General features: G+C 47.0%; 1 protein-coding gene across 3 annotated transcripts in view; it reads left to right on the forward strand.

The window, feature by feature from the left end:
* The window catches only part of NUP214 (nucleoporin 214), a 45,181-nt gene extending 34,856 nt beyond the window's left edge, over positions 1-10,325 (forward strand). For all 3 annotated transcript variants that reach the window (XM_080402948.1, XM_080402949.1, XM_080402950.1), the window contains exons 32-36: positions 1,689-1,838; positions 4,645-4,816; positions 8,395-8,537; positions 9,386-9,410; positions 10,102-10,325. In XM_080402948.1, coding sequence (XP_080259074.1) covers positions 1,689-1,838; positions 4,645-4,816; positions 8,395-8,537; positions 9,386-9,410; positions 10,102-10,135 — 524 coding nt within the window. In that variant the 3' untranslated portion in view covers positions 10,136-10,325. The remainder of the gene's footprint in view (positions 1-1,688; positions 1,839-4,644; positions 4,817-8,394; positions 8,538-9,385; positions 9,411-10,101) is intronic.
* The last annotated feature ends 9,997 nt before the right edge of the window (positions 10,326-20,322 follow it).

Genomic DNA, 20,322 nt, shown 5'->3' on the forward strand with positions numbered 1-20,322 from the left:
TTTTCAGTCAGTGGATGTAGTTAAAAAAAAATAAATACGCTCAGTGGTTGGTTTGGGGTTGTAGTCTGGTTTGGTAAGGGAGTAATTGGCTTTCCTTTTATCGGCTTTTATCCAGATTTGATAGACAGAGTGTGTCTCTTGCAGCTGAACTCATGCAAGCATTGTAAAGCTGGGTGGATGAGAGGGATTGTGTAAAGCCCTCTTTGGGAGGAGGGACTCAGACTTGTCCTTTCTTTTGCTGCAGTTGTCAGCTAAAAGGCATCAGTCCGCATGTGTGTGTTGGCTAAATCAATCTGCACGTGAGGTGCGACACCACCCTCCCACATGTTTCTTGCCCAGCCAACCAACCTAACAAAAGGAGGCTTGAAAAGCAGGGTTAAGAATACATTAAAGCTACCTGCAGTTGCCTTTGCACCAGGGACTCTAAGGGAATATTAGAGATTTTTTTTTATAGATGCTATAAAGGATTAACTGTAAAGGCAAGAATCAATCATTATCTATTAGTGTAAAGATTTTCTAAATTTCTTTTTTTTTTTTTTTTTAATGTCATAGTCAAGTTAAAAATGAATTAGTCTTGAGTTTTCTGGGTTAACGCATCTTGGTAATACTCTAAAATTTGAGCTGAGATACATGCATGTCACTGTCTGCTATAGCAATGAGCCTGAAATACTCGCAGGCTCTCTGGTGCCTTTCATATGCAGCTGTTGCAGGTCTGTGCTTGTTACATGCATTTGTATGTCACACAAGCTATTCATAATGATTTCTTAAGTGTGGCTTTTTTTTAATGAGACTGCCCGGCTTCATTATTTCTTCACTTGCGACTTGGGTTTGGCAGAAAGGGAAAGCAGAAGGGATGAAGTCCAGCAGGTAGAAAGCACAAAAAAGAGGAAGCAGCGTCTAAGACTTAAAAGTAGGGGAACAAAGGAAAGCTGTAGAATTAGCTGCCAAGTGGCTAGAAGAGCACTTCAAGTCTTGGGAGGACAAATCCATTTATTTTATTACATCTTTAATGATCCATTGGGATTAATGGTTGAGGTCGATTCTCTAACCTTGCTAATTTTAGTTCTTCTTTACTGCTGTGCTGGGTTTTGTGTTGAAATAAAACAGATGGATCACCAAGGAAAAGCTTTGGTTATTCTGTGTCCTGCCACTAAATGCTAAAACTCTGTAGCCTTGTGAAAGGTGAAAACTTGTGCTATTTCTCAGTAAGGCTGGAAAAGTTTGGCTCCTGCTTTAAGGTCCTGTCAGATGGTCATGTTAAGAAATATTGGCAATTGCCAAAACAGCTAAGAATCTTTAATTTGTGGTGAACTGATGTTTTTGTTGTCAAGAGAGACTGATCCTACCTGCTCTGATTTCTCACTTGAGGAGTTGTCTTGTCTTCTAGTGACTGCAGGACAGGATGCAACTAAACAAATCATCCATCACTGATTTGCTAGATCCCAGTACTAAAGGGTTGTTAGTGGTCTGTCAGATCCAGAATGGATCTTGGTGAGACTACAAAGCCCTGAAGGAACAGGGGAAAACCTCTGTGTCTCTCTGCAGAGTGCTGTCTTCAGTGTAGTGTTTTCATTTTGTGCTTGGGAGTTGGAAATAAAAGGCATTTCCCTTTCTCCTGATCCAATCAATGAAGTGTAATGTAGAATATTGTCTGTTGTGAGCTTCACAAGTATTTTTCATCTCCGCAGATTCTTCTAGCTTATTTGGAAACAGTGGAGCAAAGACTTTTGGATTTGGCAGCTCATCTTTCGGAGAGCAGAAGCCCACGGGCACTTTCAGCTCTGGTGGTGGGAGCGTGGCATCTCAAGGCTTTGGGTTCTCCAATGCAAACAAAGCAGGTACTTTTGTTAATCCACCTGATGTGAACACCCATGCTTACCTGTGAGATATTTAGTAGTCTACCATGTAGATACAGCCTGGACTCGGTACACGTACAGGAATTGTCTCTGAACAGTAAATAAAAAATAATGGCTTAGTGAATGGAAATTGGTGGTGGATTCAAGGCAGAGATCTACAATCTCTTGTGCAGAAAAGCATCCAGTAAACTGTGGTTTTAGGTATTCATTCCAGAAATTCCCATTGCAGTTTAAGAGCAGAGAGGTGTGTGAGTTAGTGCTGGTCTTACGTACCATGCAATGAAGAGTACAGAATATGGAACTGAATAAATTCTTCCTATTTTAGATACTTCCTCGGTATATTATCTTCCAAGCTTCACTCTGGGTTTTGTAACTTTTTTTCCTCACCATTTCTTCATGAGAGTGAAGGCAGAGGTGTCTGCAATGGGAAAGCTTCCTCATAAAATTTGTCAGACATGCTGCAGGTCCGCCTCTCTTGCAATTAGTCTGACCTGTCATCATACTTTCTTCTGTGGTTGAGCTATTGTTCTCTCTGTTGATTGAGTTAATTGAATCAAATATTGGAAATTTCACAAAACTTCTTTCCTTTTGACTGTTATCTGCCCAAAGAAAGAGCCACCGAAGCAGTGGTGACTGATATGTTCGTTAGACCTGAATGGCAAACTGTTCATTTTGTTAATTACCAGGCAAAAATGGAGGCTCAAAAGGTCAGGTCAGGCAGAGCAAAGCTTTTCTCCTCCATCCCTTAACTGTTCTTACAGTGAACACTGAAGATCGGTGTTCTGCTCCAAGTGTGTCTATTGAAGCTTCATCGCTGGGGGAAGTAGGGGGAGGCTCAGTCATCCCTGAAGTTGTCTTGAGATGACAGTGCTCAAGGACTCCCTTTGGAGAAGCAGTGCTTTGAGAGGAAGCGCTCTGCTTTGGCAGTAGCTGTGCTGTCGTGTTAGTGAAGTTGCTGAGAGCATAATGATGATGCTATCGGATCCAGCAGCCATTTATAAGGTGCCTTTCCAGTATTGCATTCCACTTGGTAGTGGACTGAGTTTCACGTCTCGGGCAGACATACCTCCCATCTGTTATTTTTGCTAAAGGAGGAGAAAACGTGGCTGAAGGAAGTTCTTCTTTCATTCCCCCAATGACACTTTCCTTGCTTTTGATTATTTTGCTTTCAAAATTCTTCTTGACAGAGAATTTTCAAGAGGTTTCTGCAGAAGGCACATCTGCTCCCACAGAGCCCCTCAGATCCTTCCCTCCGCTGGTTATATTTGCTAAATATTGAAATGAATGGTGTGTTGTCTTCTCCCAACTGCAGTGGAAGGGTTTACTTGATTTGAATCCCCCTTTGTCCCTGGTTTCACTACTTACAAATAGTGGAGAAAGGAAAATGAAATACATTAATATGCTTTGCAAAAGCGAGCGTATGCCACGCAAAGCTTCAGCCCTGGTGATAAATACTCTTAACTTCCTAGAGATAGAGGTAACAAGATAACTGATCTGTGCTTAAATAATTCAGGCCTAGCATTTATTTTTTCCAGACCTTTTGTGTTTACAGCCAAACAGTATCCGTTACTTTGACGTGGACTGGAATTTCACCCAGGGTATTAAAATGTGTGGTGGTATCCCATCCTCATCCCTAGTCAAACAGAAGAGCAGGTGTCCTTCACATTCCACGGTGTCAATTAAAAACAGGCCAATAATACTAGCAGATGAACGCAGAATAAAATATGGGTAGAAGTCCATGCAGAGCTGCAGAAGGCAGCTAAACCCTGAACAGAAATTACCAAGAGCAGAGTTCAGTTCTTGATTCCCTGCAGGAATTGTGCAGTTCCTCTGACCTGGAATTCAATCATTGCCTCTCAGTTTCCGCCACTTAAACCAGGGTTAGATAATACCCTACCTCCTGGGATCTTTTTGCCTCACTGGAGCACCTAAAAACCAAGCTTGTGACCTACTCTCAGATCTTAAGAGACTGGGGAGACTTGCCCGTTGCACTGAGGAGCTCTTCCAGTTTAAGCACTTGCATGCATGACTTTCTGTCTGCAGGATGCTTGTATGTACTTCCAGAGCTGTAGATCAGAAGTCAGGGTAAAACTGCAACCAAACCGCAACAAATTTTCCATGAAGCCAACCTTTAGAGAAAACTTTAGATAGATTCTGCATTGGTGTACGCAGTCCTTTGGATAGTAACTTGTTTAAAAGGTGATGAGCAGAGCTTTACTTTAAAACTGACTACATAAACTAAACTTTTTTTATGGTGAGGGCTAGTTTTAAGATGGATGGATTTATCTTTTTTTAAAATAATAATAAAGCATCAATCTAGCACCTATTGTATGTATTTTTTACTATAACTTGGTTATTGTGTATGCTTGCTGTCTCACAATTAAGATACTAATCTTCTTTTATGTAAAGCAAGTAGAGATTCCTTCACAGTGTGCGAGCATGTACAATATATTACCAGCTTCTTGTACAGTTCTGGGGATTGAGTTGATCTTGTCCTCAAACATTCAAGAGACGCAGAACATGGTTTTCTTCTGTGTAGCATCTTAATTTGGTTGCAGTCTTTTATATGCATTTGGGCACTTATCCATGTCTTTTGTAACAAAATCCCCTACAGTTTGAAAGCTTTGTGGCAGTTATTTCTGAAAATAATGCTGTGTCCGTATGCCAAGATGAACAGCCCCATTGTGGAGATTGTCTACTTGGAAATCTAGGTTTTGTTTTCACTTTTTCTTTCTGCATTATTGTTTACATGATGTTCTTGTCCCTTTTTTGCCTCTGTTTTGCTCAGGTGGCTTCGGTGCTGCTCCAGTGTTTGGCAGCCCTCCCACTTTTGGGGGATCCCCTGGGTTCGGAGGGGTGCCAGCATTCGGTTCAGCCCCAACCTTTTCAAGCCCTCTGGGCTCAACGGGAGGCAAAGTGTTCGGCGAGGGTACAGCAGCAGCCAGCGCTGGAGGATTTGGGTAAGCCATCCAGGGTTCAGGGTTTGGGAAATGTGTTCTCACATGACAAAAAGTATTATGCTTGGTTACCTCTGCATTAACATAAAGAATATATTCTGTAGCCGATTGCTAAGTTCTTAAGTGTCCTTGGTTTATTTGGTTGTTTTTTTAATTATTTTTTTTTAAAAGAGGCATAAAACTAAGACTTCATCCCTAAAGGAAATAATGTATATGCTGAAACTACTGTGTTGAATCTTTAGCTTTAGAGGTTGGGGGAGGGGGGAGCAGCATGTGAGTCATCTTGCAAGTGTCTAAAGAAATACAGGAGTATCTTCTGTGTGCACGCTTAATGAGTTGAAATCTAGGCTTACAAGCTGTACCTAGCAAAGAAAATAATAAATATCATTATCTGTGACCCTGTCTAGCTGCCTTATCCATTTGTGAGGTTTGGGCTAGAGATCCTAATGAGAATTCAGTCTGTTCTCTCACCTTTGAAGAGTGGGACGAAACCCTTGTAACAGCCTGTGCTCCTGGGAGCAACTTGTGTTTATCCCATGCTGATGGTTTTTATCAGTTTCCTTACTCCTTAAGCCTGTGCTTGGCACCCAAGCAGACGGGCACGTTAGTCCTTGTTTTGTTCAGCAAATACACTATTTCAAACCTTGCAAAGCAGCTTCTGCAATAGGCAGCAAATGCACTTCTTCAGCATTTTACTGCCAGCAAGCAACTCTCCTTCACGCCCTACAATTATGTACAATATACAAATATGTAGATGGAATAGACCCAGTTAAAAAAAGAAAAACTTGCAGTGAAAAGGGAAACTGGATGTCTTTCCAATCTTAGCGCTTACATATTTCACAAGTGTTTGTCTTCAGTTTCAGGAGGAGCTGCCCTTACGTAACGCACATGAGAACGTCTAGAAGTGTAACTGGTTGACTCTCCCTGAGGTTAGGCAGATCCCCGTCTGCCAGGGCACCCCTGAGCTGTGGGAGGCTTCAGTTAGGTGGTTCCGCTGTGTTCTGAACTCTGGTGCAGCAAATCAGAGAGTCCCTTTGGAAGGGGTAAAAATAGAGGCAGCTTAATTAAATCCCTGCAAAGAAGGATGCGCTTGTAGGGATGACTTAGCTTCAACTCAACTGGTATTTTGATCAGTTCCAACTTTCAGCCATTGTGCTGCAGGATTTTGTACTGGAACTGGATGCGCTTAGTAACAATGTTGGAAGCTTAAAGATAAAATGGGATTCAGAACAAGCAGCGTGGTTGATGCAGACACAGTTCTTGGATAATCAGTCTGCAGACTCAAGAAAGATAATTCAGTGGCTTAACTTGTGTGAAGTTTTGAGAATTTCTTCTCTATTAGAAAGGTGCAGACTCAGCCTGATATTTTGAGAGTTGCCTGAGGAATTTGATTTTGATTTTAAAACTTTAAAAGTGTGCACAAAATTCCCAGGCAGCTTTACAAAAATCCAAATCTCGCCACAAAATTTTCAGCAGTAGTTTAATTTTGCAGTATAATGTAGCATCTGTGTAGGACTTCCTTTCTGCCTTTCTCTTGAAACAAAACTTTTTAAAAAACCCAAATCCAGAGAAGTTACTGCCGGTGTGTTGTGCGATGTTAGCTCAGATTTCCTGAGCACACCCTGCTAACTTAAATACATGTGATCCATTGCTACTTAAGTTCTGAAAAATCTGCATCACTTGATAAATGGCTTGGGTATCAAAAATAGAAACCACTACACTTCCTTCAAAATCTGCCGTTCCGACTGAGCAAATAATGTTTTGCTTTCGTAAAGTAACCTCAAGTGCCTCTCAATTCTGTTTTGCATAGGAGCTTTACAAAAGACCTGAATATCTGGGCAAGATAGGTGTGATTAAATGGTTACTAGGCAATGACTGCATCTCATGTCTTTTATACATTTAAAAAAAACAACTGTCCATAGCTTGAGCTGTTTCTTTACTTGTGCTCAGCTTAGCCTTTTTCAACAGGCATGTTCTTCTAGTTGCAACCTAAAGAAGCAGTTTGAACCACAAGTTTCCATGTCACTGCTTCCGCCTCCACTTCCTTTCACCGGGTAGACATAATTTGTGCGTTTAGTGGCATAGTCCTGAGAAGATGGAGCACTGTAAAAAGCTCTTGTTCTAAAACACATCACCCAGTCTTCTTCCTTTTTAAAAAGAACTACAAAACCTATTCTGCCCTTCCTGAGAAAACCACATTTGTGCTCCTGAGCTGAAGGTGCCTGCAGGGTATGTGGGTCGAGAGCCAAGCCAGAGGCACAGGGGATGGTTAGCAGGGCTCAAGATACAGTCACTGAACTGCCTGTTGTATCTAACGCTGTACATGGAGGCAGTGTGTGCAGTTGACAGAGTCTGGGATAGGAAAGGTTGTCTCTTTTACCAGGTGAATTGCTTGTCACACTGCTACAAGGGTTGTCTTTTATCTGGAGAGATATGTTTTGATGTGGGTTGGTTGGTTGGTTTGTGTTTTTTTGTTGTTTTTTTTTTTTTTTTTAAATCTACTAGATATGGATGAATGGAGAGGTTGGTTAACATGCTGTCAGTTCATATTCTAAGTCAGAAATGACAGAAGCTTGTGTGAGGCACAGCCTTGTAAAGCTGGCATGCTATTTGACTTGACCGACCACTCATAGGAGGGCTGGTGCTGGGTTAGTACTAGTAGCATTGTGCACTTGCTTTAGTAGAGCTTGTAATTTGAAAATTTTGTGTCTGCATTTTGCCCAGTTTAAGGTAAAGGAACACTTGAAGCTTGTTTTCTGAGTACACTTCTTACATTTAGAATTGGGAGAAGTGTATGGGAGTGTGGGGGGCAGGGAACCATAATGCATATCATGGTCTCATTAGTGTGTCGTGCTGATTGCTCTACAATGCCTGGTTGGACTGAGTAGGTGGAGAAGGGAGACCAATTTCCATATATTAAAGTATTTCTTATTTCAGTCCCCAAAAGCAATTAGGGAAGTAATCCAAAGGTAGTAGGGAGAAGTGCCAGCTAGGTGCAGATCTTCAAGAAAGCGCTGGAACTATGTGGTGTTCAAAATGGGCTGGGGAGAGAAAGGAACTGAGAAATCTGCAGGTGATTTACACGTGCAAGGTACCACCTGAAAGTTGGGAGCCTGGGTTCTGTGTCTAGGCTCTGTTTTGTGCTCTGGCCATGAGGAGCTCACACCGATTCTGTTTGCTGCCCCGTTTGTGACACAAAATTGTGCAGTACTTTTGAGCCTAAAAGGTGAAAACTACACACGGGGTGAATTAATATATTCCATTTGATGGCTGCAGCTGGTGTTTCCAAGCGCTTGAAAACATATCCTGTGTAATCATGAATGTATTGGCCTTTCTGCCTGGTGTACATTAAGAATGGGAGCTGAACAGACGTTTGGATGTACAGTGGTCTTTCCCAAACCAGAAAAACAGTTTCCAGAATGAACAATTACAGTCATATCCAGGTGGTCTCACTCTTTTGATGTAACCGTGTTTAACGAGTGCACTGTTATCATTGCAGGTATGGGAACAAAATTCTAGTGTAAGTGAGAAGATGCCTGCAAACACAAATTTTCTCTTAAATTTTCTCCCTCAAACTGCAGGTTTGGTGGTACCAGTAACAATACGGCATCGTTTGGCACACTAGCAAATCAAAATACCCCAACGTTTGGATCGCTGTCACAACAGGGTACCGGTTTCGGCACACAAGGCAGTGGATTCTCAGCTTTTGGGACAGGTGGAGGAGGTAGGTAGGAGAAGCTAAAATGTAATGAACCTAACAGGCCTCATGTTTTCAGTTTTCCCTGGAAACTGGGCATGACTCTTCAGCTCGCTGTCAAAAATGTGCCTGGTGCTGGTCCTGCAACAGGGGAGGCACTGTGTCCTGGAGAACTGAGCTGCAGAGTGGGGTGTAGTGTCTTAGACTGTAGCTCATAACTTCATCACTGATTGCTGTGTGACATATCAATAAATCACGCTGCTTCTGCACACCTCATCAGATCATTGCTTTTCACCTCTTTTTATGGAGTTGTTCTTTCTTCTCAAAGGAAAATACTGAGAAATAATTAATAACTCTTCAGTACCATATCCATGGGTATCTGTATCTAAGTACTTGGTGTCAAAACAATATGCGGTGCAAAATTGAGCTGGAACACCAGTAGCCAGATTTTTATCTGATGTAAGTCAGTGAAGCCGCAGTGATGTACACAGGGCTGAGCACAGAGCCTTTGAGAGAGGATACGTTCATTAGTGGTCTGCCTGTCACCATTGGCTTGCGTTAAGCACAACTCCATCTTCAGAAAGCAGCCCTCTGTTTTCATGGAGGTGAATAAACCAGGCACATTGTATGCAGTTGCTAGTAATGAATGGACCTGGCTGATGAGCAGTGAAAGCAAAGCGCTCTTAGGAACCGAGGCAAGTCACTTTTCTTCTAGATGGAGATTTGACTTTCATTGTTTACCTATCACTCTTTCCCTGGCCTAAGGCAGGAAAGAAATGTTTTTCAATCTGTGTGTGGAAGGGGACATTTAGTACAAATCTTATGCATTCATTTACGTTTTAATAATTATTTTTCTCATCTTGCATTTCTTTCAGGGTTTGGGTTTGGATCATCTAACACGTAAGTACCATTTTGTGTCTAACCCTTAATTAAAAATACAAATAGAATCAGAATAGAAGAGTTGAGTGGTTTACAAGAGCAAGCTTTGAAAGTAGCAGTGAGATACTAGTTCTGATTTCCTTTTCAGTGGCTGCTTAGAGCTCAAAGTACAGGCTCTGAATGTATGCTTGCTAGTGAGGTTAATCTTTCATACATGGGAGAATTTTCAGTTAAATTGTGCTCTTTTTCCACCTCTCAGGCACATGATGTGTGTGTGTGCTCAAGCTGTGCGTGGGAATCTAGTATCTATTCCATTTACCAGGTTGAAACAAGGAATGTAATAAACTGGTACTTTGGCTGAATTGAGACGATTTACAGTTGAAGAATGGGACTGAGAGCTGAGGTTAACTGTTGTCCACTCTGCCACTGGCGCGCTAGATTACTTTTAGCAAGTTTCTTAAACTTTGTTTCCCTGTCAAGTAGAGAGAGCATGTCTCTCACCAGATGGTAGGCTCTAGAATAAGCATAATTATATCTAGCTAGTATGTGTTGTTGCACTCTCAGGTAAAATCTGCTGGAAATATGCATTCTCATAATAAACTTCTGATACTAGGGAGACTGGAAGTTTGTTTCAGAGATCTGCTGAATTAATACTGCCTGAGGGAGATGCTAACACTCATTGCTGTGTTGGTATTTTTTTCTTGCTTCACAGATCTTCCTCTGGATTTAGCGGATGGAGAAGCTAGGAGCATCCTGAACTTTCCTGTAGAACTGTGCTGTTGTAGCTCCTGCATTCATGAGTCACCTACGTGATCAATATCCAAACAGCTTTTCTTTTAAATACAAGTTCTCAGAACTTTTTTTTTTTAAGAAAAAACTTTGCTTATTTTCATGCAACACTTGTTCTATATTAAACTATTTTATCTGCCTTTGTTACTTGTGTTGGAAGGGTTTATCTCCCTGAATCTAGAAGAAATAGATGCGTACTGTGGTTACCAGCCCTGTACTGGACCTAGCTTTCTGTTATTCATCCCTTGCCTAGACAAGTGAGCAGCTCAGGTTGGTTCCTGATATAAACCAGCACATTTTTCATTGAAGAGAATGACTGATTATCCTAGGCTCTTAAGAAGGCGCTGAAGTTTGCCCTGCTAATTTTAAGTATAGGATGGGGCACATGCTTATCTCACTGAAGTGCTAAAACTGAGTCATGTGTGAGCCAGAGGCTTAGTGGAGAAATAGGAAATTATCTGAGAAGAAACTGGCAGCATGCAGAACACGTTCCCATGGCAGTAACATTCAGCAAAGAGGTGGGAAGTAAAAGCTCTTCTATTTTTAACTTTCTGTAAATTTTATAGAACTCAGAAAATGGAACTCGGGTTATGGGGAAGACTTCTGGCCCTCGAATTCGAAGTGTGACCTCCATCCAGAGGCATTAGTGATTTTGCAGCTTATGGCTTTGGCTGTTGGATTCTACTGTCAGCTACTTTTGTTTTTGTTTTTCTAACATGTACGAGGTTGTACTTTTTCCCTGTAGCTTTTAGCTTTAGTCAATATCGCTTGTGAAATTCTCATGTTTATACTTGAACATACTGAGCAAATGTTTTAAAGAATGCCCTGAAGGCATTCTGGACAAACACTTTTTCTATCTGATGCATCTGACCTCCATGAAACCTCTAAATGATGTAATGGGATTTTGTTACTCTGTGAAAAATGCAGTTGAAATAACAGTGTATGTATTGGTTGAATACATGCAGATTGGTTTGGTTTATCTTGTTGGTCCTATTAGGACGTTTTGGGGTACTTCTGTTTTTTCTGTTTTCAGCAGAAATGTTCTAATGTTTCTTTTTTTTTTTAATACCCCACACTATGATGACAAGTGTTGTTTTCTGGTTTGGTGGGCATCTGGTTGCTTTTTGGAATTGTAAATAGTTGATAACTGCTTGTTTTCACATCCAGCGTTATAAACTAAATACTTGCATCTTTCAACGGTTCCTGAAGAAATTGCTTTTTTCAAGTCAACTTAAAGAGTTAGTGTTCGTCCTAACTCCTGTCCTAGTTGTGGGAAGTGTCCTTCCTGTCTCTGCGCCTGGGAATGACATTAGGTAGGTTCCCTTTAAAAAAGGAAGACCACTGAAATATGGGAAGTGCGGCGTACAAGGAGGGCTTGGGCTTATTTTTAGCTACAGAGAGGCTTTGCAAGGCTGTAGGCTCCAAAGCGTTTACATATGCCCTGGATTTCTGAACCCTGGCACGCTGCATCTCCTATTAGAGACGGCACTGTTGTCGGGGGGTTGTTTATAACCTCTCTTGCCCTCTAATGGAAGACAGCAAGTGCTAGCGATCTGGGACCACAGCAGTAGAACAGAGGAGAACATTTTCTGAAACTTGCTGATTTGGAGTTGGAAGAAAAAGCTGAAGGTGGGTGGAAGTGTGCCCTCCCAGTATGTTCTCCTTGACTATACAACATTTCTTAAGGCCTGGAGGTGATACTGCTGTGCTGCCTTCCTTCCTCTTTATAAATAGCAACTGGCCCAAACTGTTGACCTTAAATTCTTTGCATTAATCTCCCCTTACTGTGGCATGCGACACCTCCTAGCAAGGCCGTATCAGCTGTGCTCCCCCAGATAGCTAATAAACCTCTTGCTATGGAGAAGATTGGCTTGGTAAGAATGTGATGTTGGCATGCTAAGCCATTTAAAGTCTCTTTTTTGGAATGATGGGAGCAGTTGGGGGTTGTCCCTGCTGTGCTGCTTGGTGCCTGTTTAACTCCCTTTACGCTCTGCAAGTGAAGGGCCATCAGAATTGCTCCAGGTCCTGACCGAACGTGCATTTTCATGTGTGAAATCATGGCTGAAACCACCCAACCCCCTGAACTATCTGCCCTTGAGAAACGGGTGCTGCTCCTGGTTTCCATAGTAGCTGCTGGAGGAGATGAGCAGTGTGGAGAGGCTGATCGTGACCACAAGCCTACAGGAATATGCACAAAACGTAGCAAAGTCGACTTTGAAAAAATCTGCATTTTCATTAGATGACTCAAGGATTTGGCAAGTGCGTGTGGCACTCGGTTGGTGGTTGCCAGAAGCTGTTACAGTCTGTCATCTGTGTTAAGTGGCCTGTGATCTCATGGCCTCTGTCCAGTTTTTTTGTGGACAGATGTCCACCAAAGAGTAAAGCTACTAACACAGAAAGCCCCCGTCTCGGCAGTAAAGAAGCCAAGGGCTAACTGGGCTTGGAGCCCTCATTTCAGTAGTTGTCTTGTCCATGCTGGTTAATCCTCAGATAACTAATAGCAACCATTCCACAACTGCTCTGAAGGAGCTTATTTTATCTGTGCTAACGTGGTGGTGCCTTTTTGCTCCTGCCATTTCAGTATGAGAAGAAATCTTCCAAGGCTTTTATCAAAGGTAGATTATTCATTATTTCTAATTGAAGAATGCCCTTATTTTTCACTACCTTGAGGCAGCGGAAAGCCAAGTGCTGGTGATGCTCTGCTACGGCGGAGCACTAATGATGGTGTTACAGGCTCAGTGGGCAGAGGGCAGCCTGAGGTGTGGAGAGGATCTCCCCAAACCCATGGAGAGACCAGACCAGGGATTTCTGCTTCCTCAAAGTCTTAAAAGAGCAACAAAGAAAAGAGCCACCTTCTGGAAAAGGGGCAAAATGTAGCTTTGTCACAAGGAGGCACAAAAAGAACAATTATTTAATTTCCAGTTTTAAAGGATTTTACTTGTTTAATACTTGGTATTCCAGAAAATGCGTGTCTTGCAGAGTACTGGTGGTCTTGGCCATACCCTGCTGTCCAGACCTGTCTCCTGGGAGGGAAGGACATCATTTCTTTGGCCCTTCATGTCGCAGTGCCATGGTGCAGAGAGGCAACCAGAGGACAAATGCCAGTGGCATCCCTCTGCTGTCAAACTGAGGAGGATCGCAGGGCTGAAGTTCATCCTGTGCCGCTGGGTTATATCCCTGGGCTCGCCTTGTCCCTTACAGCCACCTCCCTGCCCCAGCGGTGCCAGCGGCAGTGCTGACGTGCTGTGACCAAAACCCTGGCGATGCTTGCGGGAGAAATAAGGCGCCTTCCTGACATGAGCGTCCTGCTCCAGGTGGGCTTTTCAGCCTCAACAGCGAGGTGTGTTCACGTGCTGGTGGTGAGTCTTGGGGATGAGTGGGATCCCTGTGAGAGATGACGGAGGTTGGAAAGGTGCTGCTGAATGTTTCAGCCCCTTGCTGCAGCTGCTGGGAGCAGGGAGCGAGGCAGTGGAAAGGAGGGCAGGTGGTGGCACTGCTTCTCTTCCCCCGCCTTTGCCCAGGGACCCGGGGCACAGCCTCAGTGGGTCTCTGCCCCTCGCCAGCAGCGGAGCCGCCTCCCTCCACCCCGTCAGCCCACGTACGTTTCCCTGCTGCTGCAGGCCCCGAGGTTGAAGTGACATTTTATTTATCCCTTCTTAGTTTTCATGTGTCCTGCCCTTGCGCATTGCTTACAAGCAAGAATAATCCTGCATGAGGCTTTGGTGTGAGCGCATCTGGTAGTGCCAAGGGAGTTTTTGTTCCTGGATAAATGTCGCGCTGAGCCCCAGGGGCTGGGGAGAGGCGGCCGCAGCTCGGCAGGGCTGAGCCCGTGCTCGGCGGGCAGCGAGAGCAGCCCTGGCCCTTCTCCTTCTCACAGCAGTGAGGCCCAAGGGTCTTGTGGATATTGAGAAGAGACCGACGCTTCCTCTCCGAGGGATGAGCTTGGGCATGTTGGCACATCTTTCACTTCTGCACACCTACGCGGGCCCCTGGGCTTTTCTCTTACCCCACCCCCACCCACCCCCCCAGGCCCTGCAGTTCCCTTTGGCACCTTCCCTGTCTCACACCATCCCTGCTTCACTTCTCTGCAGTTTCGAGTAGCTCACAAAGCTGCTTCTCTGCCAACGTGTCCCTGGCTCCTGCTGCCGAGCCGGGCTCCATGCGTGCCTTTGTCCCACGCGGGCATGCTCTGCGCTGCCGGTCCCCTCTCTGCGCTCACGCCCGTCCCCGAGCACGAGGTCACGCGCTGCGGCGCCGTCCCTGGGAGCATGTAGCTGGGGTGATGCTCCGCCCTCAGGCTGCAGTCTTGCCCCATCACTGCGTCCCCTTCCAGCGTGGGAAGGGACGGGCCGCCCCCTCGCACCCCCTCGGGGAGCAGGGTGCCCAGGCGCGCCGGGGGCCGTGCCCCTGGCAGAACACCTGCAGTCCTGCTCCGAGGGCCCGGAGCGGCCGTGCTTCCCAGGGGCCACGCTTAACGGTGCCCGGGCAGCCTGTGCCAGCGGTGGGATTAGCTGTTATTCCCTTTTGAGGGGGAAATGGGGGACAATCCCAAAGCTGTGAATCGTGGCAGGGTCGGAGCTGACTGCAGTGCTCCTGCCCTCTGGGGTTTTTGCTGGCGCTCTGTACCCAACAGGTTTGTGGGGACCGATTTACAAAAGCGTTACTAAAGGCAGCCTTGGAGAGCTTGATGGAGATTGTCTGAGGAGCTCTGTTATAATTACGTGCATGCAACGCAGGACACATTATTTTAAACTTTTTTTAATAGATGCTTTGAGGCTCTTCAGTGCATTGCTAAAAATATTTTGCTTTAAAACTTGAAAACACGAAGGAATAAAATGAGTGTTTGCAGCTGCTGTATGTGAGCAGCCTAACAAGATGTGAGAGAAGAAATGGGAAACAAAACCTGATTTGCATCAGCAGAGGGAAGTCCCTGCAAGAAGTTTAGATCAGGGACCGTGGAGACCGTGGGGTATTTCTTCAAATGAAGGAGCTGTTGCCTCAGTCTGCTTAAAACCGTGGTTAGAAAATCATGAAGCCAAGCAATACAGCCTCTAGAAAGGCAAAGTTTGGTTTGTAGCCTCAGCATTCACAAATCCAGTGCAACGAAGGGCTGGTGCTGGTGCTGCCCCACAACGGGGCTCCAACACCGCTCAGGCTCTGTGGGCGCCGCAGTCCGTGTCCTTCCCACCCACCTTCTGATCCTTGCCGGGGGTTTTCCAATGTCTCTCTGCAGAGACAATAAGCGACCGGGTTCTTTCAGCTTTTTCCAGGTGTCACCCAAAACAGCTGTGAGTTGGCTGGTGTCCCCTCTCCACCCCTCCCTCCCTCCAAATCTAGGACATCTAAATTTAACCTGCTATCAACAGATGAGGCTGGAGAGTTTCCACTGTGGAAAGGAATCCTGCTCAGAACCTGTCCTCTCCTCTGCCTGGGCTCCATCCATGCACATTCCTTCTCTCCAGCCACGACCTCCCATATGTTTCATTGCTCCCCTTCCCCTCCTGCACTTGGGTTTGTGTCGTGACACTGCTACACGCTGGTGGAGCATCCCAAAGTGCCTCCATGGGTGTTGGTGTTCCATGTGGGCACACGCTGCGGTGGGTGGCGGTACCACGTTCCCCCCCCTGCCCAGCAGCAACCTGCAAAAAAGGGGCAGAACAGGGTTGTAACGGGCTCTCGCTCGCTCCAGGCAGGACCTGTGGAGGTGCAGCGAAGGGGAGACACCGGTGTGGGGTGCCCCACAGGCAAGGGTCCAGCCCCTGTGCTCAGGGCACACACTGGGAAAGTGCCGAGCCTGGTGTGGCTCCTCCAGCACGAGCAGGCAGGGGGGTCCCGGGGTGCTGCGTAGGAGCTGAAGCAGCCGCAGGGGCTCACAGCAGAGCAGGGCTTTTCCTCTGCTGCTTTTTGGAGAAGCCTCAAAGCAGCTTTGCAGGCTGGGTCAGAGCGCAGCAAAACTCCTGGAAGAACAAACCAAACCCCAAAACCAAACCTAAACCCCCCCCAACCCCCCAAGAAGACTGTGTCTTCCTTGGGGCGCGGCTGGTGGGAGTCTTGGAGCTTGTGGTGGGATTGGGCATGGCAGGAGCAGGTGGAGCGTGGGGCTGGAAGGTGCCAGGGTTGGGCCCTGTGGATTAACGCGTTTGCCCAAGAGCTGCGCTGGCCCCTTGGCCAGGCACCCTCTTGCTCTCCCAAAATAATTTCAGCCATTTACTGGAAAGCAACAAAAACCTAAATATGGAATTATTTTTTTTTTCAGGGGGGGATGAATAACAAAATGGATACAACGTGGGATTTGAAAACCAGTCGTAGACTCCAGCGTTTTTCAACCCCTCATCTGCCCAGGTTTGAAGGGGCAGGGCTGCGCTCTGCTGCCTGGGGTCCCGGAGCCTGGCTGAGAGGCTGCCCCTCTCCAGATGGGGTATTTACAGCTAACATCTGACAAGGGTTTTGCTAAATAAGCAAAGAGTGTCAGGAAACCGAACTGTGCGGAAGTTCAGCTGCTGCTCAGCTCCGTCCTGCCATCACAAGATGCACAGCAGCCGGGTAATGAAAAATGCAGGATGTCGGCTGGTATTTTTAACCAGAAACCTCTGTGCTCGATCTGATGCGGCGTAAGGGCTGAAACTGAGAGAAAAGGTGCTCATGGTAAACAGGGTGTTTATCGCTGCCTTGAAACTGCATGCGGAGGGGTGGTGTAGCCATTCACTTAAAAGCAGCCACCGCCCAAACGACTCCAGGCAGACCCTTTTGAAAATTTCACTTTATTTCTCTCTGTTATAAAAGCAGGGTTTTGTTTGTTACATCTCCATAAGTGTCCAGACTCGGTACATCTTGGTTTGGTTTTCACAGTATCTCTGCAAGACCAAGGACGGTTCTTATTGCTGCGCCAGGAGCCAGGGCAGGGGGACGGTGGTGCCGAGGCTCGGGCAGCCCTTGCCGTACCCCGCTGCTGGACCCAGCCTTGCTCCCCGCCACACCGACTCGATGGGTCTACCCCTCCCCAACCCCACTCAGCATCGTACGGACCCTCCGAGGGGCTGCCCCTCTCCTGCCACGCTCATCTCACTTCTCACTGCCAAGGGTAGGAAAGGAGAACCAAGTGGTCCACGAGGCCACGCGGCATGTGGCTGTGCTCCGTGGGGGCTGGCAGCCCCGGCCCCACGGCTGGCTGCAGGGGAGGGGGTGCGGGTGAGGGTCTCGGCCAGGGCTCCCCCTGCTGCTTCCCACCCTGGACCACTACGGGATTGGGACAGGGATGGTCAGGCTATGCTCTCGGCTCCTGTGGTGGCTTGGGGCTATAGAGAGCTGAGCATCACCCATGGGAGAGGTGAAGCAGAGACGGCTCACGTACACCAGCACCCCACGTTGGTGCCCCGCCACCTCCCCAGCAAATCCTTCGTGCGTTCCTGGTTCTGCAAAAAGCTGCCAAAGAAGGAGCTTTATTTACCTCTGCTTGTTTACCACCTTCCTCGGTGCAGGATGCCCCAGGTCCCCAGACATTTAAGTCCCCCTTGGGACCCTGTCAATCCCCGTTCTAACCACCTGGCCATTAACCAGCCGTATCGATAGTGATGTCTATAGCACCTGTTACTCCCAGCCACCCGTCCTTTTATATTCAATCTGTCCCCGTCAGTTTTGTAATGAAGCAGCATTGGAAAAACATCACATTTAATTACAACGCATGAAATCTCAGAAGAGGCAGCATCACTTTTCTCTGCTGTGTCTGGTGATGCGAATGGAGGTGGAGGGGCACGTTTCAACCTAGGCACGGGATAAAGGCATTCTTTGGGAAGGGAGAAGTCCATGCAAAGCCGACCCCAACGTGAAATTTAAATTTTGTATTTACTGCTTAGCTGGGTCTGTTCAGTGCAACAGGACGAATTAGCCGGGAGGTTACTATCAAATTGCATGGATGCATCCAGTCCACCAGGTAGAGGGAGCAGGAGGAACCAGATTGACTTAATGCACTGGGAGACTAAGTCCAACACAAAGCTAAGTGGAAAAGGACGTAGGTGTTCCCTGAATGTGGTTTTTGGTGACTGAGAAGAAATCTTTCCTTGGAATTCCTTCATGCAGCTAATTAAGACAACTGGGTCTGATTTTTTTGACCCATGCTGACATCAGTGAGAACTGTAAGTACTCAGCACCTGGAGACAAAGTGAATACCAGACATAAATACCCCTGCTGCTCCCGCCCACGGGGCTGCCCAGAAGAGCATCTAAGTGGCAGCCGAGATGCGTGCAAGCGTTAACAGCTATTCACCCGCAGCTCACATTTTGTCCTCTTCTGCATGTATTGCCTAGGAGAAAATACAGACAAGTCCCAAAGGGCTGTGCCAGTAGAGCTATAGTTAGGATCTGAATCCAGCTAAGAAAATGGATTTTAATACAGAGGGTGACTGTGCAAGTCAAAGTCTCCCTAGCTTCATCCTTTATAGTCCCAAAGCCTAGATTCAGGCAACCTTTGGCTCATGGATTTGGGGTTGATCCAGTCTGTGTGTTTGCAGGCTGCTGGTAATGCCGGGCTTCCCACCTCCGAGATCTCTCTGCCCGTTGAAGAGAGCAGCTCCATGGCCGAGCATCTCTGCAAACCGGTGCGTGCAGGCAGGCGGTCTCCCCTGGGAAGGGGGGTATAGTTGCAGGGACCAAGGCTGCTTGTTTGCTGGTTTGAGACTGTCACGGGGGCGGGGGCATATCTTCTGGGCGTGCTTGCCCCAGGTGGTTGTGGTGAACCCGTTGTAGAAGTTGATGGTGTGGCTCTGGAGAAGTGGGGAAGGAGGATTTCCTGCCGGTAACGTCCTGCGTGGAAGGTGCAGCTGGCGACAGCAGCCAGGTGGTGCCTCTCGGAGGGGAGAGTGAGCTTCGGGTGTGCGGCCGTGAGACCTGCTCGGGCCAGCTCAGCAGGGCCAGGCTTGTACCTGGCACGCCGAGCTCTCCCAGCCCTACCTCTCGAGGCAAACTGTTAAGCAGGGGAAGAAACGTTATCTAGGGGGAAGAGCTGCAGGGGGAAGGGGAAGGGATCTGCCCCAGGCCATGTGCTGGAAGGAAGCAGATCCTCCGCTCCCAGTCCTGCCACCCCAGACTGGATGCCAGCCCAGATGCCACCTCTGCTGCAGAACCTTCTCTGCCTGCAAACCTGCCCCTCGTCGCAAACGGCGCCTCCGTGCTGCCTCCCCCCGCAGAACCGCCGCTGCTCGTAGCCGAACCCATCCGGGCCTTGTCAAATCCTACTGGTTCCACCTCCTGCCCCGGGCGCCCTGTCCTCCCTGGAGGACCTACACCCAAGGGTGGGGGGCTGCCCTTGCACCTTCTCACGCGCTACCCCTCGATACGTAGGTGTTGGTGCCATGGCCGGACAGGCTCGGTGTCATGGTCCTGCCGGTCGCATAGATCGTGAGGTCATTTGGAAGAAAATCATCTACTAACCCCAACATGATTTTTTTTTCATGGGAAGAAGAGGTTTTCATAGCTTTTGCTTCCAGTGTTTGCTAGGAACGGGTGCCTGTTATTTTCTGACATGGCTGTTCCTGAATTACGGATATTGCTGGGTAGACTTGGTAGGTGAGATCTGCCCTCGCTGACACCCATGCATCTCCAGTGACTTCAGTAGGATCCCTTTTATGTTCTGCTGCTCTTACAGCACCATCGTTTGGACTTCATGGGAAACGGGGCAACAGAGCTTCCCCCGCCAGCCGGGGCGCGGGCGCCGGCTCTGACGCCAGCAGGAGGTGAGGCTGGGGATGGTAGGTCAAACACCTGCCTGTCCTAAAGACAAACCCATCCCCACCTCTCCGTTTATGCTGACTCCCAGGGCCACGATTCCAGCTGTGAGACTATCCCACAGTGCTAACGGGAGGCTGGGATCACCCAGTGTAAGCAGCGCAAGCTTGCTTGCTACCCCTTCTGCAAAGCAGGGAGATGGCCCAGGAGCTCCCGCTCCAGACATCCTACAGCAGGGTTGTTATTTGCATTGCTTTGAAACTGAGATTGTTTCCATGCTTCCTTGTTCCAGGTTTTAAAACCAGGAAGATTTTCTTCTTCCCATTTGGTGCCCTTCTCATCCATCAGCCCATGACACACTGACAATCTATGCCTTGTTCCAAAACTTTCTCCTAAAAATTCTGTAGAAAGGACATTCTGCCTGG

Source organism: Falco punctatus (assembly GCF_963210335.1).
Source record: "Falco punctatus genome assembly, chromosome: 9".
Taxonomy (NCBI): domain Eukaryota; kingdom Metazoa; phylum Chordata; class Aves; order Falconiformes; family Falconidae; genus Falco; species Falco punctatus.